Source organism: Acanthochromis polyacanthus, chromosome 3 (genome assembly GCF_021347895.1).
Source record: "Acanthochromis polyacanthus isolate Apoly-LR-REF ecotype Palm Island chromosome 3, KAUST_Apoly_ChrSc, whole genome shotgun sequence".
NCBI lineage: Eukaryota > Metazoa > Chordata > Actinopteri > Pomacentridae > Acanthochromis > Acanthochromis polyacanthus.
The window spans coordinates 24,255,753-24,280,762 of NC_067115.1; the positions used below are offsets into that span (position 1 = coordinate 24,255,753).

At 41.3% G+C, this 25,010-nt stretch overlaps 2 protein-coding genes across 9 annotated transcripts in view; both read left to right on the forward strand.

Moving 5' to 3' along the window:
- Window positions 1–13,095, forward strand: part of LOC127533137 (NEDD4-binding protein 2-like) — a 27,104-nt gene extending 14,009 nt beyond the window's left edge. Inside the window, exons 1-7 of one of the 8 annotated variants that reach the window (XM_051945484.1) lie at window positions 3,036–3,584; window positions 4,844–5,843; window positions 6,681–6,805; window positions 7,017–7,105; window positions 7,958–8,034; window positions 11,282–11,422; window positions 12,245–13,095. In XM_051945484.1, the coding sequence (XP_051801444.1) occupies window positions 3,332–3,584; window positions 4,844–5,843; window positions 6,681–6,805; window positions 7,017–7,105; window positions 7,958–8,034; window positions 11,282–11,422; window positions 12,245–12,956 (2,397 nt within the window). In that variant the 5' untranslated portion in view covers window positions 3,036–3,331 and the 3' untranslated portion in view covers window positions 12,957–13,095. Of the gene's footprint in view, window positions 1–3,035; window positions 4,640–4,843; window positions 5,844–6,680; window positions 6,806–7,016; window positions 7,106–7,957; window positions 8,035–11,281; window positions 11,423–12,244 lie in introns of those variants that run through there. The other 7 variants (XM_051945489.1, XM_051945483.1, XM_051945486.1 and 4 more) reach the window with 7 other exon arrangements.
- LOC110959281 (NEDD4-binding protein 2) overlaps window positions 1–23,613 on the forward strand; it is a 25,857-nt gene extending 2,244 nt beyond the window's left edge. The window contains exons 2-10 of the mRNA XM_051945490.1: window positions 16,224–16,309; window positions 16,413–16,458; window positions 16,661–16,800; window positions 16,908–17,032; window positions 17,243–17,369; window positions 20,804–20,980; window positions 21,252–21,420; window positions 22,184–22,307; window positions 22,393–23,613. Of these exons, the coding sequence (XP_051801450.1) occupies window positions 16,256–16,309; window positions 16,413–16,458; window positions 16,661–16,800; window positions 16,908–17,032; window positions 17,243–17,369; window positions 20,804–20,980; window positions 21,252–21,420; window positions 22,184–22,307; window positions 22,393–22,438 (1,008 nt within the window). The 5' untranslated portion in view covers window positions 16,224–16,255 and the 3' untranslated portion in view covers window positions 22,439–23,613. The remainder of the gene's footprint in view (window positions 1–16,223; window positions 16,310–16,412; window positions 16,459–16,660; window positions 16,801–16,907; window positions 17,033–17,242; window positions 17,370–20,803; window positions 20,981–21,251; window positions 21,421–22,183; window positions 22,308–22,392) is intronic.
- The last annotated feature ends 1,397 nt before the right edge of the window (window positions 23,614–25,010 follow it).

Here is a 25,010-nt window from a genome sequence, read left to right on the forward strand (position 1 = left end):
AGTGCTGTCTGTTGAAGGCTGAGTGCAGAGCGCCCCCGTCGGTCTCACCGCAGTACTGCAGCCTCAAATACATGGCGGGAGTCGGAAACAAACAGCTCCCACACTCCTTCACTTTCTGTTCCTTAGCTCACTGTGTGGTCACGCTTTAAATGTTCACATTTGACTGCGTTTTCAGTCAATTAAGCGTAATCGTCGCCTTTGATGACAAATTAACATGTATTTATAAATTATTTTATTGCATAATGTTCTGTTTTTTTTGTTTCTTATACTTATATATATATATATATATGAAGAGAGAGGGAAAATATGCCACTACTAACATTAATCATCATCAACCCTAAGGCAGCCACCTATGTATTGTAATTTCAATATTTTAAAGAACTAACATGATAGTCTAATAACAACATTTCGTTTAATCCTCACTACTATTATTACTATAGCTACACCTATACTTATACTACACTACTGGTCATAAATTCATCAACTCCCAAATAAAGAAGCAACCTACTGTGATAATACTGCCACCAAAAGATCACTGGTGATTAACAATTAAAACTTTGACCCATTGAAGAATGTGCAGACTGTCTGCTTTGTTAATGAGCCAGTTTTTTTTTTTTTAGTTTTTTTTCCTGCAAAGTCCTCCAAGTTAGTATTTTAGTATTTAAGTACATTTAAAAAATATATAATTCTCATCTGAGGGATTACATATCTCGTCTGGCCTGGGAACACCTCGGGATCCCCAGGGAAGAGCTGGAAAGCGTTTGCTGTGGGGAGGGACGTCTGGAGCAACCTGCTTCGCCTGCTGCCTCCGCAACCCGGCCCCGGATAAGCGGAGGAAATGGATGGATGGATGGATAATTCTCATCTGATTGCGTGATTTATGACATCAGGGCCAGGTCATTATTTACCTGCAAGATGGATTGTTTTTCATATGCAAATAGTATATCACTTAATATTCATATGGGTGTAATTATATAAGAAAATTCAATAAACTGTAGGAACAGATAACTTCATCACAAAAATGTCCCTGCAACAAATGTCACAGTAGCTTACAGATTTTGTTATGTTTTTTTCTAAAACCTTACTGCAAAGACGTAATGAATTACTGGTACTAGCTTTTAAGGTATCTGTACTTCACTTAATTATTTAGTTGCTCCATTGCACTGATCTGATGTTAAGTTAGCAGCTTAATAGATCAAATTATTCATGTGGTTAAATTACTTGTTAATGCTTTGATAATAATACTACATATTTTAAAGGACTAAAGTAACAATTTGTGAACATATTTCTTCTAGAAGTTTTATTTCCATTATCACTACCATCAATTATGGGAAATACTGACACCTAGGGGTCAACATATGATTATCAATTGAAACTTTGCCCATTTCCAAACTGAAGTTTTATATCATATCATTTGATATAATATTAATTATGCCAATTAAATGCATTCATAATAACAGGTTTTGGTGATTATTCCCTGTAAAATGGGCCAATTTCTATATGTAATCAGTTCATGTATTTATTACTAATACAGGTGTTGTTATAAAAAGAAAATCGATTGTTTTTCTTAAATCAAATGAACAATGGTAAACTATCAAAAAGGTCATGTCCAGAACAGTCCCATGAATGAGCTGAAAAATCATTATTGTGAGATAAAATAAATTGCTGACAGTTGAACAATGCCAACACCGATAAGTAAGATCACTTAAAAATTGTAACTTTGACAACTTTAAGTAGGATTGTGTTACACGGAAATACTTTTTGTAAAATTGAAAAAACTATAGATGCACAGAATTCAATAAAATACATAATATATTGAAAAAAGAGAGTATACTTATAATACTTATAAAGATAAAATAATATTTGTTATGAATATTGACAGCAATGTAAGATACAATGGAAGAAATATCAATTTTCTACATTATTGTGAAAATTAAAATAAGGAAATATGTGAAAGACTGTGAAAGACTGAAAATTCAAATAGAAAAAAGTACATTCCCCATAGGACCATGAAATATTTTATAAAAAACAAATGTGTAACCTATAAAGTAGATTTTCTTGTAGGATTTGGAGGAATTCATGGGTGTCGTATAGGACTTAACATCTTCATAAAGCAAATTACATTTATATTAAACCCCAGCTTACTAATTAGTGCCACAGATATTATACAGTCTATAATTAATGCATTACTTGTAAAATTCCTGCATATTTTTGCTTTATTTTACCAATTTTTATTACATATTTTGTTTTGTTTCTGTTAGGCATTTTGTCATTTTGAGATGAAAAGGGCATTGGAAATTCTTCTTCTTATTATTATTATTATTATATGATATTATTAGTTACTTTAAGGGTATCATATTGTGAAAATCCAGGTGTCACCTTAAAGCTGTTAAGATATGAAGGCTTTTATTCCTCAAGCAGTTAAGATAACTACCACTTAAAGTTTGAGGTTGAATCAAATCGATCTAGCAGCTGTACAGAGAAAGGGATGATGATGTGGCTACCCGGCACTTATTATTAAAATCCTACGATAAGGTCAAACGTTGAATAACCAGCAATGACCATTTAGCTGCCAGAAACCAGAGAGGCTGCAAGAAATTGCTGGTTGACTGCCAATCACAGATGCAGACAAAGTCTTCTTCCTGAATAATGATAATAATAACTTTATTCATATAACATTAAAAAATAGTTTATCAAAGACTGAGAGACAACATCACACCAAAGAACCAGCCAACTAAAAGTAAAATAAAACAAGGGAGAACATCTAAAATAATCAGGACATAATACAAAATAGAACACTAAAGCTAAACTAAAGCTAAAAGTAAACTTTACATAGAAGCAAGTCTATAAAAATGGGTTTTCGGAAGTGATTTAAAAGAAGTCCTCAGGCAGGGGATTATACAGTCATGGTGAGCATCTTTGCAGTATTTTTAGGTAAAATAAATAAATAAATAAATATTTTGGGTATATGTGAGACATTAATGAATTAATTTGGAGTTTGTGTTTATTCTCCTACAGATTAGAGTGGGTTTATATGTCATGGTAGACTTTTATTTTGAAAGGACTACCGTGTTGATTCCCGAGTCACTCAGTCCGTCTGGTACGCCTGGTACCCTCCGTGTTTTCTGATGCATTTCCACTCGCACAGTGTCTGTTTCCACCACTTGGAGTGCTGTTAGAGACCATAACCTTGAATAGTTGCACTTTGGTTCCTCCGGTACTACAGAGGCATGTCTTCGGCTGCGGGCCAACCTCCCGTAGCTCCGCGGCTACTCAGCTAGCTCCGTTAGCCGCTAATGAGAGCACACGGCGGCTGCTTCTCGGTCTCGGCATGCCTCGGAGAAAGAAGAACGACCAGAGCCCGGCGAGGCTCCCCGGCGGGCCGCCAGAGGGGGGAAGTCTTGGCCACAACTCGGGTTACCAACTACCTCAGTTGTACGAGGGGGCAATGGCAAGCAACTTTCCGAGCGGCGCGTCGGTGTCCAGCGCCGACAAGGAGAAGATGGTCAGAAGCATGCAGGAGATGTTCTCACACCTGGACCCAGAAGTTATTTACATCGTGCTCTCCGAGTGTGACTTTAAAGGTGACCCGACACACGGAAGGCAGCTGTCAAACCTGCTGTGTAACTCTGGGGGAAAAGTAGCCACTGTAACTTGGCTAACCAGTTAGCTAAGTGTAGCTTGTTGTCAGCGCAGCTTACTGTACGAGATTACTTCACTGTTAATAGTAAAGCTCCGTATGTGTCGTTGACATGAGTACAACTTAAAGCTGCACCCTTTACTTGTTTTTGTTTACACACCCGGGCACCCTCTTCCACCTGTTGCACCTGTGTAGAGCTATGGAAATGCTAAATTATAGATATTCATTATAGGTAAATGAGAGATCCTGTATGTTTACTTAAAAGACAGCAAGTGATTCCATAATCAGTTAGGCTCAATTAAAGAAAAAATGAAAAAAGAAATATTTAATTGGTGTCTTTTCAACTGCATAGGGGTGTTAAACTCATATTAGTAGTAATTTGATCTTAAGTGTACTGGACCAGTAAAATCACAGCATAATAACCTATATATAATTTAAAATCTTTCCCTCTGTTTTAGTGCAAAAAGTGCATTCTTTTTACAAAACATTACAGACAACCTGAAATTTCTTTAGAAAAATCTGTGCAATTTCAACAGTATTGTCCCTCAGTTTGTCATTTATACATTATAACTTACCGATCACAGTGTGTCTGCAAAACATTTAGTCACAGGTATCTGGGACTAAAGAATGCAGTATTTTACTTTATGATCAAACCAACGTGTCAAGTTCGAGAAATTATTCTAAATTTACATTCATTTTCATATCTGTGTAGTAATCCTGACCACCTGAACTGACATACCTTACAAACTAAAGTGAGAACTATTAAGGAAGAAGGTTAAGTGCCTTGGAAATGTGTAAAATATATATGTAAAAAATGAATAGAAGTTGTGGCAGTGCAGTGGACAAATGTAAAATAGCAATTAATTTTTTTGAAAAATTGCAGTTAATGTCATCTATGTAAGTTTTTCAGTTTGCAAAGTCGTCCCACGGGCCGGATTGGACCTTCTGGTGGTCCAGTTTTGGCCATATGTTTGACACCCCTAACAAAGAGGAGTCAAGGTGACGGCGAAGCTACTCTGAAACTGAATTGTGATGTCTGTTGTGTTGATAAAACCCATTTGATTTAGTTTTGTGTTATTGTCTTAGCTTCTTTGTTGTCAGGTGGTTCTGTTTGAATTCATTAATGTAAATCGCTGTTCACTGTGTTAAGATGACAGTCGGGTACTGTGTGACTCATGTCTCTCTCTTGGTGTCTGGTCATAGTTGAAAATGCGATGGACTCCCTCCTGGAGCTGTCTGTGGCAGCAGAAGATGCAGTCCCGATCCCTCCTCCTGTTTCTGGCTTCGAGCGCACTGCTGCAGCCCTGCTCAGTCCAAGGCACTTTTCTAAACCAGCTCCAGACCCAGACTTCTCCAAACCATCGCAGCAGCCTTCATCTCCTCCCTCCATGAACCTCCTGACAGAAGAGTTGGACCTGCTAGTTGATCAGGAGCTACAGTCTCTAACTGCACTGCAAGATCAAAAGGAGGAGCATCATAACAGCAAGTATTTACCTGCTGGTACATCCCTTTCGTCTTTCCCTCCACCACCTGTCCCTCAGCAGGCCCTCCCTGAGCTGCTTCAGTCCAGCCTGGAGCCTGGATTCAGAGGGCCCTCTGCCGAGCAGCCAGGCCCAGTGGGAGGCTTGTCTGGAGTTTCCTCTCCCCTAAACCAGCTCAGCACGTGGGAAGACGACATTGTTGAGGGGCAGCAATCGGTTTTGGATTTCACACACCTGACAACAGACACATCTGCAGACAAGCCCAAACCTCCTCTGGACTTGGCAGCCTCTGGGCGTCCTTCAGCTTTTCAGGTGTATAAAAAGCAAGACCCTCCACACACGCTTTCAGAAAGGACTGGGCTCATGCAGCCTGAGGCGGTAGCCGGTGGAGCAAGATCTAAGGTCAGCATGCTTAACTCCCCTTGGAACCCAGAGGCCCCAATTTTTTTGCCTCGTATCCATGGAAACCAGGGCCCGACCTTCATTACTCCTGTGGCCCAGTCCTCCTTCAACTGGTCCAGCCAGCCCAGGCATGCCTCTCCCTGGCTGAGTCAGGGCCCTGTCAGTCAGGCACCTCTCAAACCTTCTGCTACTATTCCAAAGTCGTGGGCCGTACCTGCTGCTCCACAGGTCTCTGCTAAGTTCAGCAGGCTTCATTTGGATGGGAAGCTGCTGGTGCTGCTCCGGGGAGCTCCAGGATCTGGCAAGTCAACCTTGGCAAGGTAAGAAATATTGCAGTAGTCTAAACAGTAATACTATTTCCTTTAGTAATGTAGGTTATTCAGTGGTGTGGTTTTGCAGCTAGCAGAGTAGAGACTAGAGTCTGAATGCAACATGTACCAGAACAATAAACAGTTTAACAGAAAGCACCAGTTTGTCTGACAGACATACTATCACCAATGTTTTTGAAACATTTTTTTAACAAAGTAAGAAATCACAAATTCACATTATGTCAAGATTACTTGGTCTTTTTCTATTCGCTTGAATTTTTAGGATTGATTTTTAAAATGGCACATTGTTGCACACAAAGCATTACATGGTAATGTAACTTCATATACTATGTCCTGTACCTTTTGTCGTTTGGTGGCCTGTGTGCAAAGGTTCCAAACTAGAAAAACCACATTTCTATCTCTGCTGGTAGAGATGTGTCGTAAATACCTTAATGTTTCAGTAAAGAGATGTTTGTTTGCAATTTAAAAGATTTTAACAAATGACTTTAACTTGTTTCCTTTTGGCTGTTGTAGCATGAAAAGAGTCTGTATTATGTCTCACTCACTTACCTTCAGCCTGCAGTAATGTTGAAACTACAAACCAGAATATTTGGGGGAAAAGGCCAGAGATTTTGTTGCCAAACTGATGGATGACTACCATGATCACATTATCTAAATATTAAAAAGATTAGATGTGTCTTTGGTGAGTTTAATAACTTCAGAGAATTCAAGATAGCAAAGTCATAACCAACAGCCATGGTTGCATAATAGTCATGGACGTCTGACACAGTAATCACAAGATGAGTTACATCACTGGAAAGCCGTCTTTGTGTGTGTGTGTCTCTACAGAGCCTTGCTGGAGCATAACCCAGGCGGAGTCATACTCAGCACTGATGACTATTACTACCATAATGGAACTTATCAATTTGACCCCACTACCTTGGGCGAGGCCCATGAGTGGAACCATAAACGAGGTACAAACACACACACAGTTTTGATGTGACTCCAGAGCAGTCACAAGTGAACAAGCATGAGTGACCCTTTGAAGCATTTTTTATCTGAGTGATTCATTGCCATTGTTTTGCCTTTGATTGCCCTGTTTTGTTTTGTTTTTTACTTCAGTTGCACAAAAACAAATGATTATTTCTCTTGTGCTGTCTGTCCTTTTCCAACTTTATCCCACAGCCAAGGAGGCTTTTAAGAAGGGAACTAAACCTATCATCATTGACAATACCAACATGCAGAGCTGGGAGATGAGACCCTATGTAGTTCAGGTCAGTCAGCATTGCAAGAATATATAAAGTGTAGTAATAGAGCTTAAGTGTTTAACTAATTCTACATCTCTACTAGTTGCTGCTCTACATTGTCCCCATCTTAAATACGACCTAAATGCTGTAAATGTGCTAAACCTCTTAGAGTAAATATTTACTTATCTGTGATTTCACACAAGCAGTGTTGTGTCGACATACAATGTATGATTCAGAATTTTTTCTAGTGATATGGGCATAGTTTTTAAAGCAGCAAAATGTGAGTATACATAGCATTTTAGGTATAGCTGTTATAACAAGTATCTAAAAATTCTGCAGTATACAAGGGGTCCTCGGTTTACAATGTCCTCGACCTACAGCGTTCGTCGTTATGTCTGAACTGGTTACGTTAAACTAGTTGGCAAGCAGAGCAGACAAATACATCATCACACGGCGCTATAAGACAGCTTTGTTTACATTTACCGGTTGTACGCCAGCTTGGATTGTGCTACATTCGTTAACTTTTTGCCCTTCATTATGGTTCCCAAGTGTAAGTAAGTCTTCTGATGGCAGTGCTTCGAAGAAAAGGAAAGCTCTCTCTGTAGAAGTGAAATTAGATACAATAAAATGTTCAAGTTGAAAAAAGCAGTGCAACATATTCTGTTTTCTTCTAAAATGACTCCTCCGTGCATGAAAGTCATTGGTATTCATGACTTTTCCGAAGAACTGATCGATATCGTGATGCATGTAATGGCCTTGGTTACAAATCAACGTAAGGCGATTTTCACCTTAAATCGGAACTCCAACTTAAATCAATGACCCCCTGTACATACATTTGTTATGGATTTAAAGAAATTATTGATCCCGCATCTGTTATAGGCACTAAAACATGGATATAAGGTGCTGTTCAGAGAGCCGGACACCTGGTGGAAGAACAAACCCAAAGAGCTGGAGAGGTGAGAGCACAGAGGAATGACAGCAGTGTCTGGTTTAACACTGAATCCCAAACCGTTTTTTTTGTTTGCTCCTATCATGTTTTTGTTCACCGTGGGCTCTTTTTTTTTTTTTTACCCCATTGTAAAATCCTGCACTTCTGTGGAAACAGCACAACCATGGGTTGGAGGAGAGGGAACTCAAAAATTGATTTCTGTGCAGTTATACACACAATTATAATCCATCCATTCTCTATACACCGCTTTATCCTCACTAGGGTCGCGGGGGGTGCTGGAGTCTATCCCAGCTGACTCGGGTGAAGGCAGGGGACACCCTGGACAGGTTGCCAGTCTGTCGCAGGGCGACATATACAGACAAACAATCACACTTGCATTCACACCTACGGACAATTTAGAGTGATCAATTACCTCAGCATATTTTTGGACTGTGGGAGGAAGCCGGAGTACCCGGAGAAAACCCACGCATGCACAGGGAGAACATGCAAACTTCATGCAGAAAGATCCCAGGCCCACCGGGGATCTTCTTGCTGCAAGGCGAAAGTGCTAACCATTACGCTACTGTGCAGCCCCACAATTATAATGCTAAGTTGATTTTTTTACCAGTATTTTTACCACATTATGACCACTGACAGGTGAAGTGACTAACATCAATCATCTTGTTCTAATGCAATGTTCTGCTGGGAAACCTCGAGTCCTGACATTCATGTGGATGTTTGGCTTGCACCACCCTCCTAAACGTTGCAGGTCAAGCAACCCACCAACCCTGTCTGTGTCTCATATCTGCTCTCTATAAACAGTTTGCAGTTCAGAGCAGTACAGCTGAAAATGCACTGAATCTTTGTCATGTAACTGTTAGTCACAGTGAAGTCAGTCATAACTACGCAGTTCTGCTGACAAGCACAGAATTTTTTTCTGGTTTGAATTGGACAGGTGTGTTATTTTGGGCAAATTTTTAAATGAGATATGTGTAAATAGGTGATTTTGATGAAATACCCCATTTTAAGGTTAGACTTGATTAAGTTTCCCGAACCAAACAGCATGTCACAGATAAGTAGTTCGAGAACTGTCGGAAAATCCAAATCCGATGATTATCTTTGTTTTAACAGTTTGTAACTGATAAATCATGTCAGATTCAGATTACTTTGTCATTCAGGCAAATTACACCAGAGATAAAAACAAAATACACTCAAAAATATAAACGCAACACTTTTGTTTTTGCTCCCATTTTTTATGAGATGAACTCAAAGATCTAAAACTTTTTCCACATACACAATATCACCATTTCTCTCAAATATTGTTCACAAATCTGTCTAAATCTGTGATAGTGAGAACTTCTCCTTTGCTGAGATAATCCATCCCACCTCACAGGTGTGCCATATCAAGATGCTGATTAGACACCATGATTAGTGCACAGGTGTGCCTTAGACTGCCCACAATAAAAGGCCACTCTGAAAGGTGCAGTTTTATCACACAGCACAATGCCACAGATGTGGCAAGATTTGAGGGAGCGTTCAGTTGGCATGATGACAGCAGGAATGTCAACCAGAGCTGTTGCTCGTGTATTGAATGTTCATTTCTCTACCAAAAGCCGTCTGCAAAGGCGTTTCAGAGAATTTGGCAGTGCATCCAACCAGCCTCACAACCGCAGATCACGTGTGAACCACACCAGCCCAGGACCTCCACATCCAGCATGTTCACCTCCAAGATGGTCCGAGACCAGCCACTCTGACAGCTGCTGAAACAATCGGTTTGCATGACCAAAGAATTTCTGCACAAACTGTGAGAAACCGTCTCAGGGAAGCTCATCTGCATGCTCGTCGTCCTCATCGGGGTCTCCACCTGACTCCAGTTCGTCATCGTAACTGACTTGAGTGAGCAAATGCACACATTGGATGGCGTCTGGCACGTTGGAGAGGTGTTCGCTTCACGGATGAATCCCGGTTTACACTATTCAGGGCAGATGGCAGACAGCGTGTGTGGCGTCGTGTGGGTGAGCGGTTTTCTGATGTCAATGTTGTGGATGGAGTGGCCCATGGTGGCGGTGGGGTTATGGTATGGGCAGGCGTCTGTTATGGACGAAGAACACAGGTGCATTCTATTGATGGCATTCTGAATGCACAGAGATACCGTGACGAGATCCTGAGGCCCATTGTTGTGCCATACATCCAAGAACATCACCTCATGTTGCAGCAGGATAATGCACGGCCCCATGTTGCAAGGATCTGCGTATACGACAGCGTGTACTAGTTCCTGCCGATATCCAGCAACTTCGCACAGCCATTGAAGAGGAGTGCCCCCCTCCTCCAATAAAACAAAACTACACCTTTCAGAGTGGCCTTTTATTGTGGGCAGTTTAAGGCACACCTGTGCACTAATCATGGTGTCTAATCAGCATCTTGATATGGCACACCTGTGAGGTGGGATGGATTATCTCAGCAAAGGAGAAGTGCTCACTATCACAGATTTAGACAGATTTGTGAACAATATTTGAGAGAAATGGTGATATTGTGTATGTGGAAAAAGTTTTAGATCTTTGAGTTCATCTCATAAAAAATGGGAGCAAAAACAAAAGTGTTGCATTTATATTTTTGTTGAGTGTAAGTTATAAATACTGGTGTGGTAGTGCAGTGAATGAAAAATAAAAAAGTGAAAACACAGAAAAAAATAAGAAATTATTGCACGTCCCAAGGTAACTGCACTTGTCAAAGGCAGTAGAGATTGTCTATGTTGATATTTCCAGTCCTCTGCTTAAAAAACAGATGGCGGTGGGATAGAACCTGTTCCTGAACCTAACAGTTTTATATCTCAGGCTGCGGTACCTCCTGCCTGAGGGTAGGAGGGAAAACAGTCCCCGGGCAGGGTGAGTGGGGTCCTTGGTGATCCTCAATGCCCTTGACAGGCAATGTTGTTCTGCCAAGACCCTTACAGGTGGCAGCGAGACCCTGATGATCCTCTCAGCAGCCCTCATCACTCTCTTCAGTGCCCTCCAATCAGAGGCACTGCTGCTCTCATGCCACAGAGAGATGCTGCTGGTTTGCACGCTCTCTGTGGTGCCGGTGTAGAAAGTGGCAATTTTGTAAAGACAAAATATTTAACAAACCTACACCTGTAGGTTTTGGGGTTCCGAGGATTAATATAGAATGTATTCTAATTTTTTTTTTTTTTACTGTTACAAAGCACAATGCTGTTGGAGACAGTTTTATAAATGTAATTTAACTGTGTCTTTATTTACCTGTATTTTCATGTTCAGACGTACCACACATGATGTACCAGTGGAAACAATCCGCCGCATGCTTAATGGATACGAGCGCTTCGTCACGATCCAGGCGATTATGGGCTCAACGATGCCTGAGCGGAAACAGCAGCTCCTTCTGGAGAACAGAGACTCACAGTGAGTTTCACTCAAAAAGTCTTATCTCACTGAACTGACATCCTACTTGTATCAAATGGTATTTTGATGAGGAAGACTCTGTCATAAATAAACATTAAAATGAGGAGCATCTGAGTCCATGTGAATATTCTGAAAGTCAGATTGATTCAAACAGCAGATGGTTTGATGAAATCACTTTCTTTGTAGATACTGTCAATGTAGAATCTCACAAAAACTATTTTACTGAGCTGTAATCTAAACTTATCTTGATAAACTAGTATGGTGTAACATTATGAAAGAATAGCATTATTTACAGATTGTATGCAGTGTAACTGACTTTGAAATTCTCTTTTCTGTCAACTAGGGATTCACAATATTGGTATTTTTACTGTGAACTGATAGTTCACTGAAACTTTTATAGGAATTGTGTCATAGCTTTTTGTTTTTTTGGCCATGAAAACATGACTGTAGATCTTAACTTTAACTGACTGTAGATGCAGATATGTAGAGAAGTTCAGGCTCATTTCTAAGTGACTGCAGTCACATAAAGAGAAGTACAAATTTCCAAAATGTAGAATTTATTTTAGCATTTATTCACCTGATTTGTCTTGCATTTCCATCTCTATGTTGCCTCAAGTGAAAACAGTTTTGACACACATATTAAAACGGATAATTCTACTAATAGCTAAGTATTTTATGGTATGAAAGGACATGCACTTTTGTGCTTAAAATACATGAAAAAATACATTTATGGCAGGAATCATCCAAATCACAGGCAGTTATTGTTGTATTGCACTCATCAGTTATATTTGCTGTGCCTTTTACACCTTTCTGCTTCTTTAGGCCACTGTCTCTTGAAACACCTTGTCCTGACCTCGTAGATCAGCCTGGATTGACTGAGAAATGTAAGAAATCCCGTCCTCAGCTGTTTTCCTCACTCCCCGATGTGTCATCTGTTGGTCGCTCTGGAGAGGTGGGAATGCTTGAAGACAGCACCCACAAATCCACCGAATCGCTCAATGTCCAACTCAGTGAAAGATCTACGGACAACCTTGACATTTCTGATGGGAACGACGTTGATTTAGGGGACTTAGATTCTGAACTGGACGACCAGTTGAGCCAGCTGAATCGTCCAAATGGAGACCAGAGAATCCCAGACTGCATTGTGGAATCAGTGATGAATGAAGATTCATGCGAAACTGAAAAGCCTGTTGCCTTCTCTGAATCTATTGGACAGAGAGTGAAGAGAGAAAGGCCGAGCAGGAGGTCTGGTTTCGACAACATGGAGCCTGCAGATCTAGTAAAAGATACTAACCAGGAAAAGACAAAAGTAGAGAAATCAGAAGGGGCTGAGTTAGCAGCACACATGGGAGAGGAAGAAAGGCATAAGATGTTGAATTTTGTAGGAGACTGGCCTTCTGAAGGATCTCTTGAGCAGCGACAGGTGAGAAAAAGAAAAACCCGTGTAGAAGTACATGGGAGCGAAGATGAAGATGCATCTCAAGAATGCAATGACCATGAAAAACAGCAAGCACACACTCGGGCCCTGATTTAACCGAGCTTCAGAAACTTTTTGATCTTATCCAGACAGGCATAGTTGCAGCTGAACCCAGCTCTTCCCGCTCATGCTCCATTTCGCTGAGTTCTGGAGAGGAATTGGAGAGAGAGGATGAGGCAGGTGGCTTGCTTGAGGAATCCCATGACAGTAGATCTAGCAGTGAGGAGAGAAAACTAAACAGTGGTAGGGTTAACATCAGCAGAGGGGAATTACCTGACTGTGTGTTAGACTGGAAGGCAGCTGACTCTTGTGTTGTCAGGGAAATAAATATTGATAATATAGGAAGAACTATCACCGAAACGACTGACAGAGAATCTCTATCTGTAGATTTAAAAGCACCTGATGCAGAAAACCCTTTTCCATCTCTTTTTGAGAAAACTAAGGAGGAAAACATAGCCCACAGTATTGAAGGTGAGACTGGAATAGATGTGGACAGCTGCACAGAGAACAGCAGAGAAACAAGAATTGAGGCTGAAGGCAACCACATTAGTGACACAAGTCAGAGTGTTGTGAGCGAGAGCTCTGTGGAAACAGAAAGTGGTCCTTTCAGTCAGGATAAGAAGCAGCGTCAGGGTCGCAGATCAGGGAAGCAGTGCAAGCTAGCCCTCACTTTCACTCAGAACTGCCCCGATTCCTTATCGAACACTGTGGACAGTCCCAATACCACAGCTCAAGACTTAGACAATAGTCAGAACAGCATCAACTCTGATGTCAAACCTAACTTTAATCCACACACCAGCCTTATCCTAGAAACAAACTTTGACGCCAGATCTGAGACAGACCAGCAGCAGGCTTCTCCTCTTCCTCTGGTGGACACAGGCTGCTTCACTCAGACAGAGCCTCAGGACTTTGCTCTTCTTTGGCGTCTCAATCGTACAGGCAGCCCTGATGATGCAGTTGTCTCTGTGGGCAGCGACATCAGAGTTGTTTCTGGGGACGCTTCTCGTTTTGTGCCGGAGCTGTCCTCTGCTGTTTCTGCAGCGGTTGCAGTTCACCCGTCTGGCCACAGAGAGGTACCCTACCATGTCGTGCATGAGAAAGGCACACAGGTGGAGGAGAGAGAATTTGGGGTAACTCAAGACCGGCTCGAGAACCTGCGCATTCTCAGTCGCCATTTTAAACTAGTGAGTTTTGACACATTAGAAGACCTGTATGACAAATGCCATCAGGACTTAGAGTGGACCACCAACCTGCTGCTGGACTCTGGAGAGAGGTTCTTTAGAGATGAAGACTGTGAGGGGGAGGAGGCCAGTGCAGTTGATGAAGAGGACCAGTACACATCCACTCTGCATGCAGCTTCATCTGAGGCTGTAGAAACCAGTTCATGTCCTGTTGTGTTAGATCAGCATCAACCTGAAGACAAGCCAGAAATAGAGACAAACGTAATTAAGGAGGGATCCCAGCAGTCAACCTGTGAGACAGCTACAGAGTCAGATGTTAGTGCCAATAATACTGAAGTGTCTAGTTTTGGAGGTGCGGCTGTTCCAGTTACGAACAACGATCATCTTGATACAACCTCAGACTTAGAAACATCTCCACAAGCAGAACCTAGCTTGCCTGAAGCCGTAAGGGAAGTAGAGAGATGTGACGATACTGACCACAAAGTGATATCTGAGTCTGACCTAGAGGGTGGAGCTTGGGGTGGAAACTGTGATAATGGGGTAACAACTGAAGAGTCAAGAATTGAGACTGAGGACGACATGGCTAGCTTGGAGGAGATCAGCCGCCTGCTGCTGGATAACCTGGAGGAGATGGAGAGACAGAAAAAGGAGAGGAATGAGGAGAGACAAAACCAACACCTGAGTATTCAGTGTGTGGAGCTGAAACTACCCACTGAGCTGGCACTGCAGCTCACGGAACTCTTCGGTCCTGTTGGAATAGACCCAGGTAACTGACACGCAGATTTTACACTGAAAAATATTTTTCACCAGTAAATTTATACCTTGATATTTTGACACAGTTGTATGACATGCTGTGGTTATGATCTGATAGGTCATGCTGGGAGGAAGGGTCAAGAGCCAGCTGTCATGGAAAGGGGAAAGATAGTTATTTTCACAGGTGCAGATAACCACATGCATGTTAGAAAAGTGTCTTAAAGGGCTTTTATGCTTGTTGCACTTCAGTGCACACATGAACAGGGTTTCTGCAGGATATTAATAGTCATTAAGTTGATTTTGCAAAAATTAAGGCCTTAAATGACATTAAAAATAATTAAATTTGATTCGCAATGGGATTAAAAATTCTTTCTGCCATTTTCAAGAAAAATATTTGACAATAATAACATAGAATTACAGACTGTGATTTGTTGATATGTGCATCTGTGTATGAGGAATGGGGAAATGCAAATTCCAGCAAAAATGGCTAGAAAACGTGGAATTCAGAGAATGCCTACAGCCCGTTGGTGGTCAGGCGTGATTTCTGGATTAACAAATAGTGAAATGTAGGGACTGTTTTCATATAAAAATCATCTTTTACAAAAACCAAACCAGTGTAATTTCTTGAGTTTGCTGTTGTGGCATTAAAATTTTTACAGTGTAGCATTAAAAAGCATTAAATTTGACTGGGTGATTTCTGCAGAAACACTGATGAAAAATGATGGTAGAGGAGTTCAATCTCCATCACAGCTCCACACAACTTGCCAGTTTCTGCGTAATTTGAGTGATTCAAAAAAAGTTGTACAGAACTCACTAGTTCGGCCACCTTAGAGAAGGCTTAACATGCTCTGCTAGCTGTTCTCAGTAAGGCTGTTGGTTTTAATGAAGAAAATAGCACATTCTTTTGCTACAGACACCCTCTACCTCTAGTGTCACTCTTGATTTCATTGCTTTTGTCAGTGATAACTCCCTTACCATTTGTTGAGTGCCACTCGTCTTGATTCAGTCATTGCTCTCTTATCTTTTGTTGTCAACCAGACCTCGATTCCATTACCGTTTGTCATTGATTAGCAACTATATGCAAACTGACCACTGTTCTGTATTTATATATACTGTTCCTTGCCAACTGTCTGACCGGCTTTATGAAATGTTTGACTCTGTAAATGTTCTGGGTCGCCTTACCTTCACAGACTCACACTTTGTGTTGGTAAGCCCACTGTATACCAGAATACTAAAAACACACCACTGTAGCAAACTTCGCATGACAACTTTAGGTACATTTCTTCAATAATTTTCATCCCTGCACTGCTGAACCTACTCAAAAGGTGAACTGCTCTACTCCTCAGAACTCACATAACTGCATATTTCCTGTCTGGTTCGTTATATTCAGATACCTGCCCGGCCGATGACTACACAGTGCAGATGGACCTGAGCTTGGCAAAACTGCTCCACCAGAAGTGGAAGGAAACCATCCAGGTGAGGCGATTCTTTACCAGCATCACTTCTGTCCAGTCATAAATCTACTTGGATCCACTGTGTGTGAGTCTAAGAGGGTCTTTGTTTTTTGTTTCTGTTCTAGGAACGGCAAAGACAAGCAACTCTTTCCTTTCACTTGCTGCAGGAAAGTGAGTCGTAACACATGCAAGCACAATTTTAGATGAAATCCACAAGGCATAAGCATATCTGGTACACCTTACACCACATTGTTTCACAGCTACTAAATGTCCATCTTTGAATGATCAATTTCGACACACTGGGGTGACTCACAGGTGGTCAAACCTGGACTAAGAGAGCAGACACCAGCAGCTAATTTTCTGATTAACACAGATAATTACATGCCATTGGACAACCAGCCAGACGCCTTTGGTCGGATCCCGTTCATGGACCACTGGAATGCTCCCCGTCCACATGTCTCTCTTCGAGATATTATAAAAGAGCAACAGGCTTTACAGGAAAACGTAAAGAAGGTATCATATGCCAGCTGTACCTGTGATTGTTGTGTTTTCTGCACATAAACATTTTGTTTTTTTCTGTTTCCCTCATCCTAATGTGGTCCAACTCCTCTCTCCTTCAGACCAGACAAAGTCGTGCAGAAGTCGACCGACGTGACGGAGCCACATTGTTGAAAGAGAACCAGCTGTACTCCCTGTTCCCCTCCATTGACAGGCATTTTCTCCAGGACATCTTCAGAGACCACAAGTGAGAAAAGAGCTTTGAGATTGTCCTCACTGTGTTAGTGAGACATTTTAACCATCATGTAATTAAGAAAACTCACTCCAGGACTGATAAAAACTTGCTCTGTGAAGCTGTAAATTATTAATTTTTTCCACATACAAATGTATGGATCTGATGTGTTAAAACAGTGTTCTATACTGCGGGTGAACTCGTGCATGTGTTTGTCTCACACAGTTACAACCTGACTCAGACAGAGCTGTTTCTTCGCTCTCTGCTGGACGAGGAGCCTGTGAAGACAGTAGTTGCCCCAGAAGCTCCTCGGTCCGACCACCACAGAGCAGCCAGCAAGGAGAGGGAAAAGGTATTAAGAATACAGGCAGAAAGAGAAACAAGCAATGGGGTTGAACTAATGTGTAAACTTACTTCTCTGGACCTTCATATTAGGGATGGGACGATACACTTAAACTCACAATACGATGCACCTCAATATGCCCGGGTCACGATACGATGCGTCACAATACAGAATCAAAGTAAAAAGAAAAATATTACCGTGTAATTATTACAACTTATTTATTTTTGTTTGAGTACACACACAGGTATGCAATTAACTGGCACACGCCATCTGTGCTCTGCTTTTTCTTCACTCGCTCTCTCCACGTCAAACAGCAGAAAAACACAAGGCCTAACAGGCCAAACAAGCAACCTCTTACCCTAGGTTACTTATCTCAGCCTCTCTTAAATCATGGCCCTGGCCTAGGACAGGTTCTTCTTCAGAAAAACCAACATGTCAACATGTTCTGGTGTAATTAGTGATCTTTGAGCACACACAATGTCTCCTGCCGTGGAAAAGACACGCTCACTAGGGACTGACGTAGCAGGAATGCAAAGGTAGGCTTTGGCAAGGGGGGCAAGTAAGGGGTAAGCATATCCATTCACTTTCCACCACTCAAGTGGATTGCTGTTGAGTGGGATTGGAATCCCATTTCTGTAGGGGAGTATCTCCATCTCAATCCCTCTGCTTGACTGCACTGTCTCAGTAGGAGTAGTGTAGTAGGAGCTCCCAAGGAGATCTTCTAGCGCTGTCTTCTTTGGTGGGGGAGATTCTGTCACGTCCTGCATCTGCCTTTCTCCTTCTACTGGCTCTTCCTGGCTCTGCTCTGCTCCCTGTGCTGCCTCAACCACGACCACAGCCTGCTCTGCTGCTGTCCCTGGTGTTGAAGCACTGGCCCTGGCTCTTTCATCAGTGTCACTTGTCTAAAAAAAAAAACATAAAATAGAAAAAGTAGCTCAAACATTTCTGTCTTTCAATCCCTCACTTCCTCTCTCACAGACAACCCCCAACACACACACACACATATTGACAAACACTCTCCATCTCTCTCTCACTCTCTCACACACACAGTCTCTCTCTCTCTCTCTCTCGCTCACACACACAGTCTCTCTCTCTCACACACACACAGTCTCTCTCTCTCTCACACACACACACACAGTCTCTCTCTCTCTCACACACACACGCAGTCTCTCTCTCTCTCACACACACACGCAGTCTCTCTCTCTCTCACACACACAGTCTCTCTCTCTCTCACACACACCCACACACAGTCTCTCTCTCTCTCTCTCTCTCTCTCTCTCTCTCTCAGATCGACTAATTAAAAAACAATATGAGAAATAAGTTTTCAGGCTGTAGCCTACATATACACAGTTACACACGCGCACTGACAGCAGCACACCTCCATTTTTTTCAATAAAAATTTGTCTACCCGGTTCCGTTGCACATGAAGAACTGAAGTTTTTTCAACTATCCGGGCATAGACGGACTCGCTTTGTTCATCATTCAGGTGGGACAGGCTTCGGAATCGTGGGTCAAGCGCTGTGCACTCCTGCAGCATGTCATTACAGTCCCCAGAGTACCGGTCCGAGATGTTGAGTAGGATAGCACTTTTCATACTGGCGATGGTCTGTGTGTCATTTTCGTCTGGTGACATGCCCTGCTCAATCATGTACTTCAGTGGCATTATAAGTGAAAGAGTGGGCTCTTTCTCATCACAGAGAACTGTTGTGGCTGTCTTCAGTGGCATAAGCAGTTTCACTATGTCCTCTACATCTGATATCAGTGTTATCCAGAGTATCTATTTCTCTCGCATTTCTTCGGATTTCTGGGGTGCTCAGCGCTGCAGAGACAGCTGCTTGTTGTTCCAGGTAGCGAGCAAGCATTTCGTACAAGCTATTCCACCTGGTCTGGACATCGGTGATGAGCTTATGCCGAGGCAGCTCCAACTGGGTTTGCTTGTTGGTCAGGACGGCGGTGGCCGTGGTGCTCTTGTGAAAGGACGTAGTGACTCTTCGCACACGGCCAAGAAGACGTGCGACGCGGAACATAGCCAAACCTCGCTTACTGGCCAGATTCACAACGTGCGCAAAGCACTTGATGTGAGGATGGAGACCGCTCTCTCTCACTGCAATATCCATGTTGCTGGCGTTGTTTGTGACACAAGCAATGGTTGTTTTTGGCCTCATTAGCTCCCACTCTCTCAGTGCATTTCTCAACACGTTAGCAATGTTAACACCAGTATGACTTTCACTTAGCTCACGAGTTTGCAACACAAAGCTTTTACTCTCCCATGTCTCGCTGATGACATGTGCCGTGATGGTGATATAACTCTGCGTTGTAGGCGAGGTCCAGCCGTCTGTGGTCAGGGCGACGCACTCTGCATTTTTGAGACACTCTTTCACGCTTTGTTTGGTTTCAGTATAAATTTCCGGGATTACCTTCTCTGAAAAATGTCCTTGGCATGGCATCTTAAACTTTGGCTCCAGCACCTTGAACATTTGGATGAATTTTCTGTTCTCTACCATGTTAAATGGAGCCATATAGTCCGCTATGAACTCGCCGATGAGCCTGGTTATCTGTTTTGCATGCGGACTTGACGGGGGTAGAGTTGGTGTCAGAGCTTGTCTCGTGGTCATCTGTCCCTTCGGTAGGCTCGTTTTCTCCGGGGCCGTCTTCACATTTTTATGGTGACGCTGAAGGTGGTGGTTCATGTTTGTTGTGTTGGAGGTGGTGTACGGAATGACAGCATAGCAAAGTTTACACACAGTCTTAGTCTTGTCAGTTACTCTATTGTCATCTTCTTTTTTGATGAGAAAGCCAAAATACTGCCAGACAGATGACTTGTATCCAGACGGAGCGTCCTCAATTTTGACCTCATTCGACTCCATTGTTTGGCTTTTTTGGAGGCAAGGTAGTTGGTGCTAATGTTTGTTAGCTTGCTGTAGCCGACAGTGTTGTCGTCACTTCCGGTCACGTGCGCATGTGACCGGAAGTGACGTGACGTCTCTATTTCACGATCCATTTTTTCATACTCGATGCATTTCGTCACGTTCTGTATCGCGATATTTCGCCAAACAATATTTCGTCCCATCCCTACTTCATATATGCGTTTTCTGTGCATATTCATCTACAGTGCAAAATATTCTGTGAGAAAATTGTGCATCCACAATGGTAAATCTTTTTTAAGCAACATTCTGCCTTCTTCTCATTTCACAAAAGCTTAGACAGCTGTGATGTAACACTGTACTGCCGTGCTTATAGATTTCGTACATTTCATCTACAAAGTATAAAAGCAGCACTTATGGCATCATTCAAATCTCAGTTGGTAATACACTGCTTAAAGGCTTTGTTAAGAATTTATTGAAGTAAGCATAATCGCCTTGTGCAGATCAGTATCACAACACATAATTCATCTACTTTCTTCACTCCTAATTAACTGCTTTATCACTTTTTTAATTTGTCAGAGGCAGAAAGCCCTGGAGGCAGTCGTACCAGACTATCAGAACACAGAGGACCCCGAGTATACAGACTTCAGGGCTGAGGCCGACCTGCAGAGGAGCCGACAGCTCGAGAGTTTCGCGAAGGCTGCAGAGGCCTACAAGCAGGGGCGCAAAGAAGTGGCATCATTTTACGCACAGCAGGTAAGCGACTGAGGCAGAATAGTTTACTTCAATATTCTGTATTTTGAGCTGTTATGCACTTTTTAAATAATTGTTGATATTTTTTTGGTTGTAATATCCTGAGAGAATGTGTAGAATTAGAAGTTTGTTAACTTTAATAATCAGTCTTCCTGTTTTATGTTTTGAATTTGTAGAGTGCCTATGATTAATGTTGACAAATGCTTTGCTGAAGACTAAATAAATTTGTATCTACTCTTTCCTCTCTTTTTTTTTTTTTTTTTTTTTTTTGTAGGGACACTTGCATGGCCAGCGGATGCATGAGGCCAATCACCGTGCTGCAGTTCAGATTTTTGAGAGGGTCAACTCATCGCTGCTGCCCAGAAATATCCTGGACCTCCACGGGCTGCATGTAGACGAGGCTCGAGAGCATCTGGCCCGAGTCTTAGAGGAGAAAACCGCAGGTAGTGTATACACTCAGTATAGATCCTTAGAAACATGCACTTCTCATTGTTAATCTAGCAAATTGCCATCCGAGTCTCATGTGTGAATAGCAGCACTATTGTCACTTTCATGTAAAAGTATTGGCAAATTTGAAGGCTGCTGCAGCACAAGGTGAAATATGAGCATGAAGAATGTGCATCTTGTGCATTTTGTAGCATTACCATCTATTTCGATTTATTATCACAGCCTTTATCGCGTGTGTTTCGCGCTCTCTCTCCTGCTCTCTGCTCCCTCTCACTCACCAGGTGCCAAACATCACACAACTACTGTGTCTTTCAAGTCTAAAAAAAGCTGCAAGGAGCAATAACCGGAAAGTCACCAGTGTATGAGTGACAAAAGGCTTCACTTTAGTAGATAAACAACATGTTCATGTCTGAGAATGGCTGTTTGAGGCCAAAAGGAGCATATGAAAGATGAGCCTTGCGTCTTGAATCGCTTTCACACCTGTGATACGGTTCGCCTGGTTTGAAGCAAAGATAAAACGAAGCTCAGATATCCTCCTAAATGTGTAAAATTGATGATGTGCACCTTGTGGTCCAGACGCCAAGCAGGAATGTCACTGGTACGTGGTGCATCTAACCCATACTGCCAATCACGACGCCCAGCTTGTGGCTTTTTCTAAGCTGGCGCTCCTGCCCCTCTTTTGAAGTTTGTGCACGTTGCTGCCGTTACCTAAGTTCTCTCTGTGTGTCTTTTGTTCTTCTTTGGCCTCTTTCTGTGTAGAATACAAGCAGGGTCTGTGTCGACCTCAGCTCTCTGTCATCACAGGAAGAGGGAACCACAGCCAGGGGGGCGTGCCCCGCATCCGCCCCGCCATTATAGAATACCTCATGAGCAAAGACTACTGGTACACGCACACACACCAAAGCAAAACGCATGAGCCAGAAATGTTCATCTTCACCCACCTTTTCTTCCATCTGTGCATCTCTCAGGTTCACAAAGCCAAAGCCAGGCGTTTTGGTGGTTTCATTGAAATGAAAAGAACCAGTTTATTGGATTCAGACTACAGCTGCTACGGAGGACAACTCTTTCTATATCCGCCATCCTCCACGTCTGCGATGCCCAAATACAAATATTCCAGTCTGTACGGTGTGATACACTCAGCCTACTTGTCTTACTTCTGTTAGTCAGTTTGGGTAGTTTTTGTTTTTTACTCAACCTGTCTCTCTCTCTTTTTCTGTGAACTTACAGGTACATAATGTCTGGTTAAGCTGAGGCTATATTCAAATCAGATTTTAATGTTAAATCTATATTTTTCCTGTGTTTATGAAAAAGGACTGCATTAGTGTGAAAGGAAAAAAATCTGCATCTGTAAAGCGAGAATACATGGATACTATATTTATATTTAAAAATATTTTAGTGTACATTTGCCTTTGGTGTATTTTAAAGAGAGAAAAATTCCTGTTTATCAGACTCCATGTTAAATAAGTTATTGAATCATTTGAACATTTATTCATTTGGAGTCATGTTTGAGACACATTGTGAATATTTTACCCAACTTAATTTGAATCATGATCGCTTGATGTCTGCTGAGAGATTTCTCTCTAAGATTTTAATTCATATAAAACAACTTATTTGAGACATAGTTTAACCGTTTTATTTGATGTTGGTTATACATTTACTGTTTTGCCATCACAAAGCCAAATGTTTAGAAGAAAGAACACCAGCCTGAAGCTCCACAGATGATCAAAGGCCAACAACCTCATCAGGTTGAACCTCCACTGTGATTCTCGTCTTTGCAGTTCCTTTTGCAACATTATACTGTTCGTTTACTTTTGCGTAAGTCCAAACAAAGTTTAGCTGCTAATATATTGATATTTCCACTCAGGTGACCATTTAATAATTCACAATTTTTCTTCTTTTTCAAGGCCGGTTGATTGTTTCTGGCCTGGTAGCTTTTTAAAACACACTGTGCCAAATTTTGTAGCAGCTGTATTGCTAATATTACTACATTAGTTTTGTAAACTTAAAATCTTTTCTGTTTTTCTTTTCTACCTGTATAATATTTTTCATAAAAGTGTAAAAACGGTGTTAGCAAATTTTACTGACTGTACATAATGTTGTGAGGACAAGAATATTGTATTTTTTAGTCATTTGATGGTAAGGTTTTACAGAGCATATAATAAGGTGGAATAAAATCGTATTTGTTTACAGTTTGTTTCTCTGCGGGTCAAAGTACCTTTTTGTTTTTTTATTTTCAGCAAAATTTTCACTTTAGTTTTAAATGTATAATTTACAGTTAGATGTCTGGATTTAGAATGTAAATGTCAACTGGTCATAGTGGACCAAGTAAAGCCTCAGCTGCTGCTGTGTCAACAACAAGCCGTCATGAAACGCTGACAAATAGATTTAGTTATTTAATATTAGTCTGTGTATCTAAAGATTGCATATTACATACTGTGACCAGACCATGATACTGTAAATGATCACTGTGGTTTCATAGCTTCAACAGATACAGTTAGGGACAATGAATGTTCAGACTTGCTGCCTGCATTACCCACAATGCAACTCGATCACCAAAAGTTTGGTTGACACTCGGGTGTATTGTAGCCTATTAGCAGAGGTTATTGTGGCCTTATATGTCTAGTATTTTAGTTTGGACTGTAATTACATGCTTTCTGGAAAGTTTTTATATATACAATAATGAAATAACTTTTTAAATTGTCTGATGGACTATGCAAAATATAACCATCATGAATGAGATTTGAAAACTGCAAGTTTAACTCATCATTTAAAGCTATTCCAAAAGATTTTGTGCTAAAAAGGGACCTGCCAAAAATTGACTTCCGTCCACTGAACAGGTATCATTATACTTCTGCATTATTCTACCCACTTTGAGCCCCAGATTATAACTGGTCCAGCAGTTTTTACCTACTTTAGGAAGTAATTTAACTCCCCTAATGCAGTTTGCCATTTGCCAAAATGTTGTTGCAGCCCCTAAAATGTGACAAAAATGTTACAAATTCATCCAAATTACTTATATTTTAAAGGTTAAAGCCCATAGGGCAATTGCAAAAGAGTTCATTTCTTTATTTAACATAGAAAAGCCATCCATGCTTCATGTAAATTACAGTTTAAACAATATGTTGCATACCAAACACATGCAACTTGACAGGAAATTATGATCAACCAACAAGCTACACTGAGTCAGGAGAATTAACTTTTCCTTGACAATGAAAGGTTTTTGTAATTAACAGTTTTAACCCTTTGAAACTGTTCAAGTTAGTAAAGATGGGAGAGAATAGAAATCCTGAACTCAAGAAAAAGAAAAATTAAGTTTTGTAGCCATTTTCATTAGGTTGCATTGACCTGAATTTAGTTTTAAATCAACTAATGCAGACATTAGAGTTTAAGTTACAACATAGTTTTAGGACAATGTAATAACCAACATTAATAACTTCAATCTAAGCCATCAAAATAATGTTTGCAACTTCAATGATTTCTCTAAATCAGTATGCTATAAACTGCAAATATTTCTGATTATTTGGTTACAAGAAATGCTACATTTTTTTGCAAAGACAGTTTATTTCTATGACACTGGACATAAATG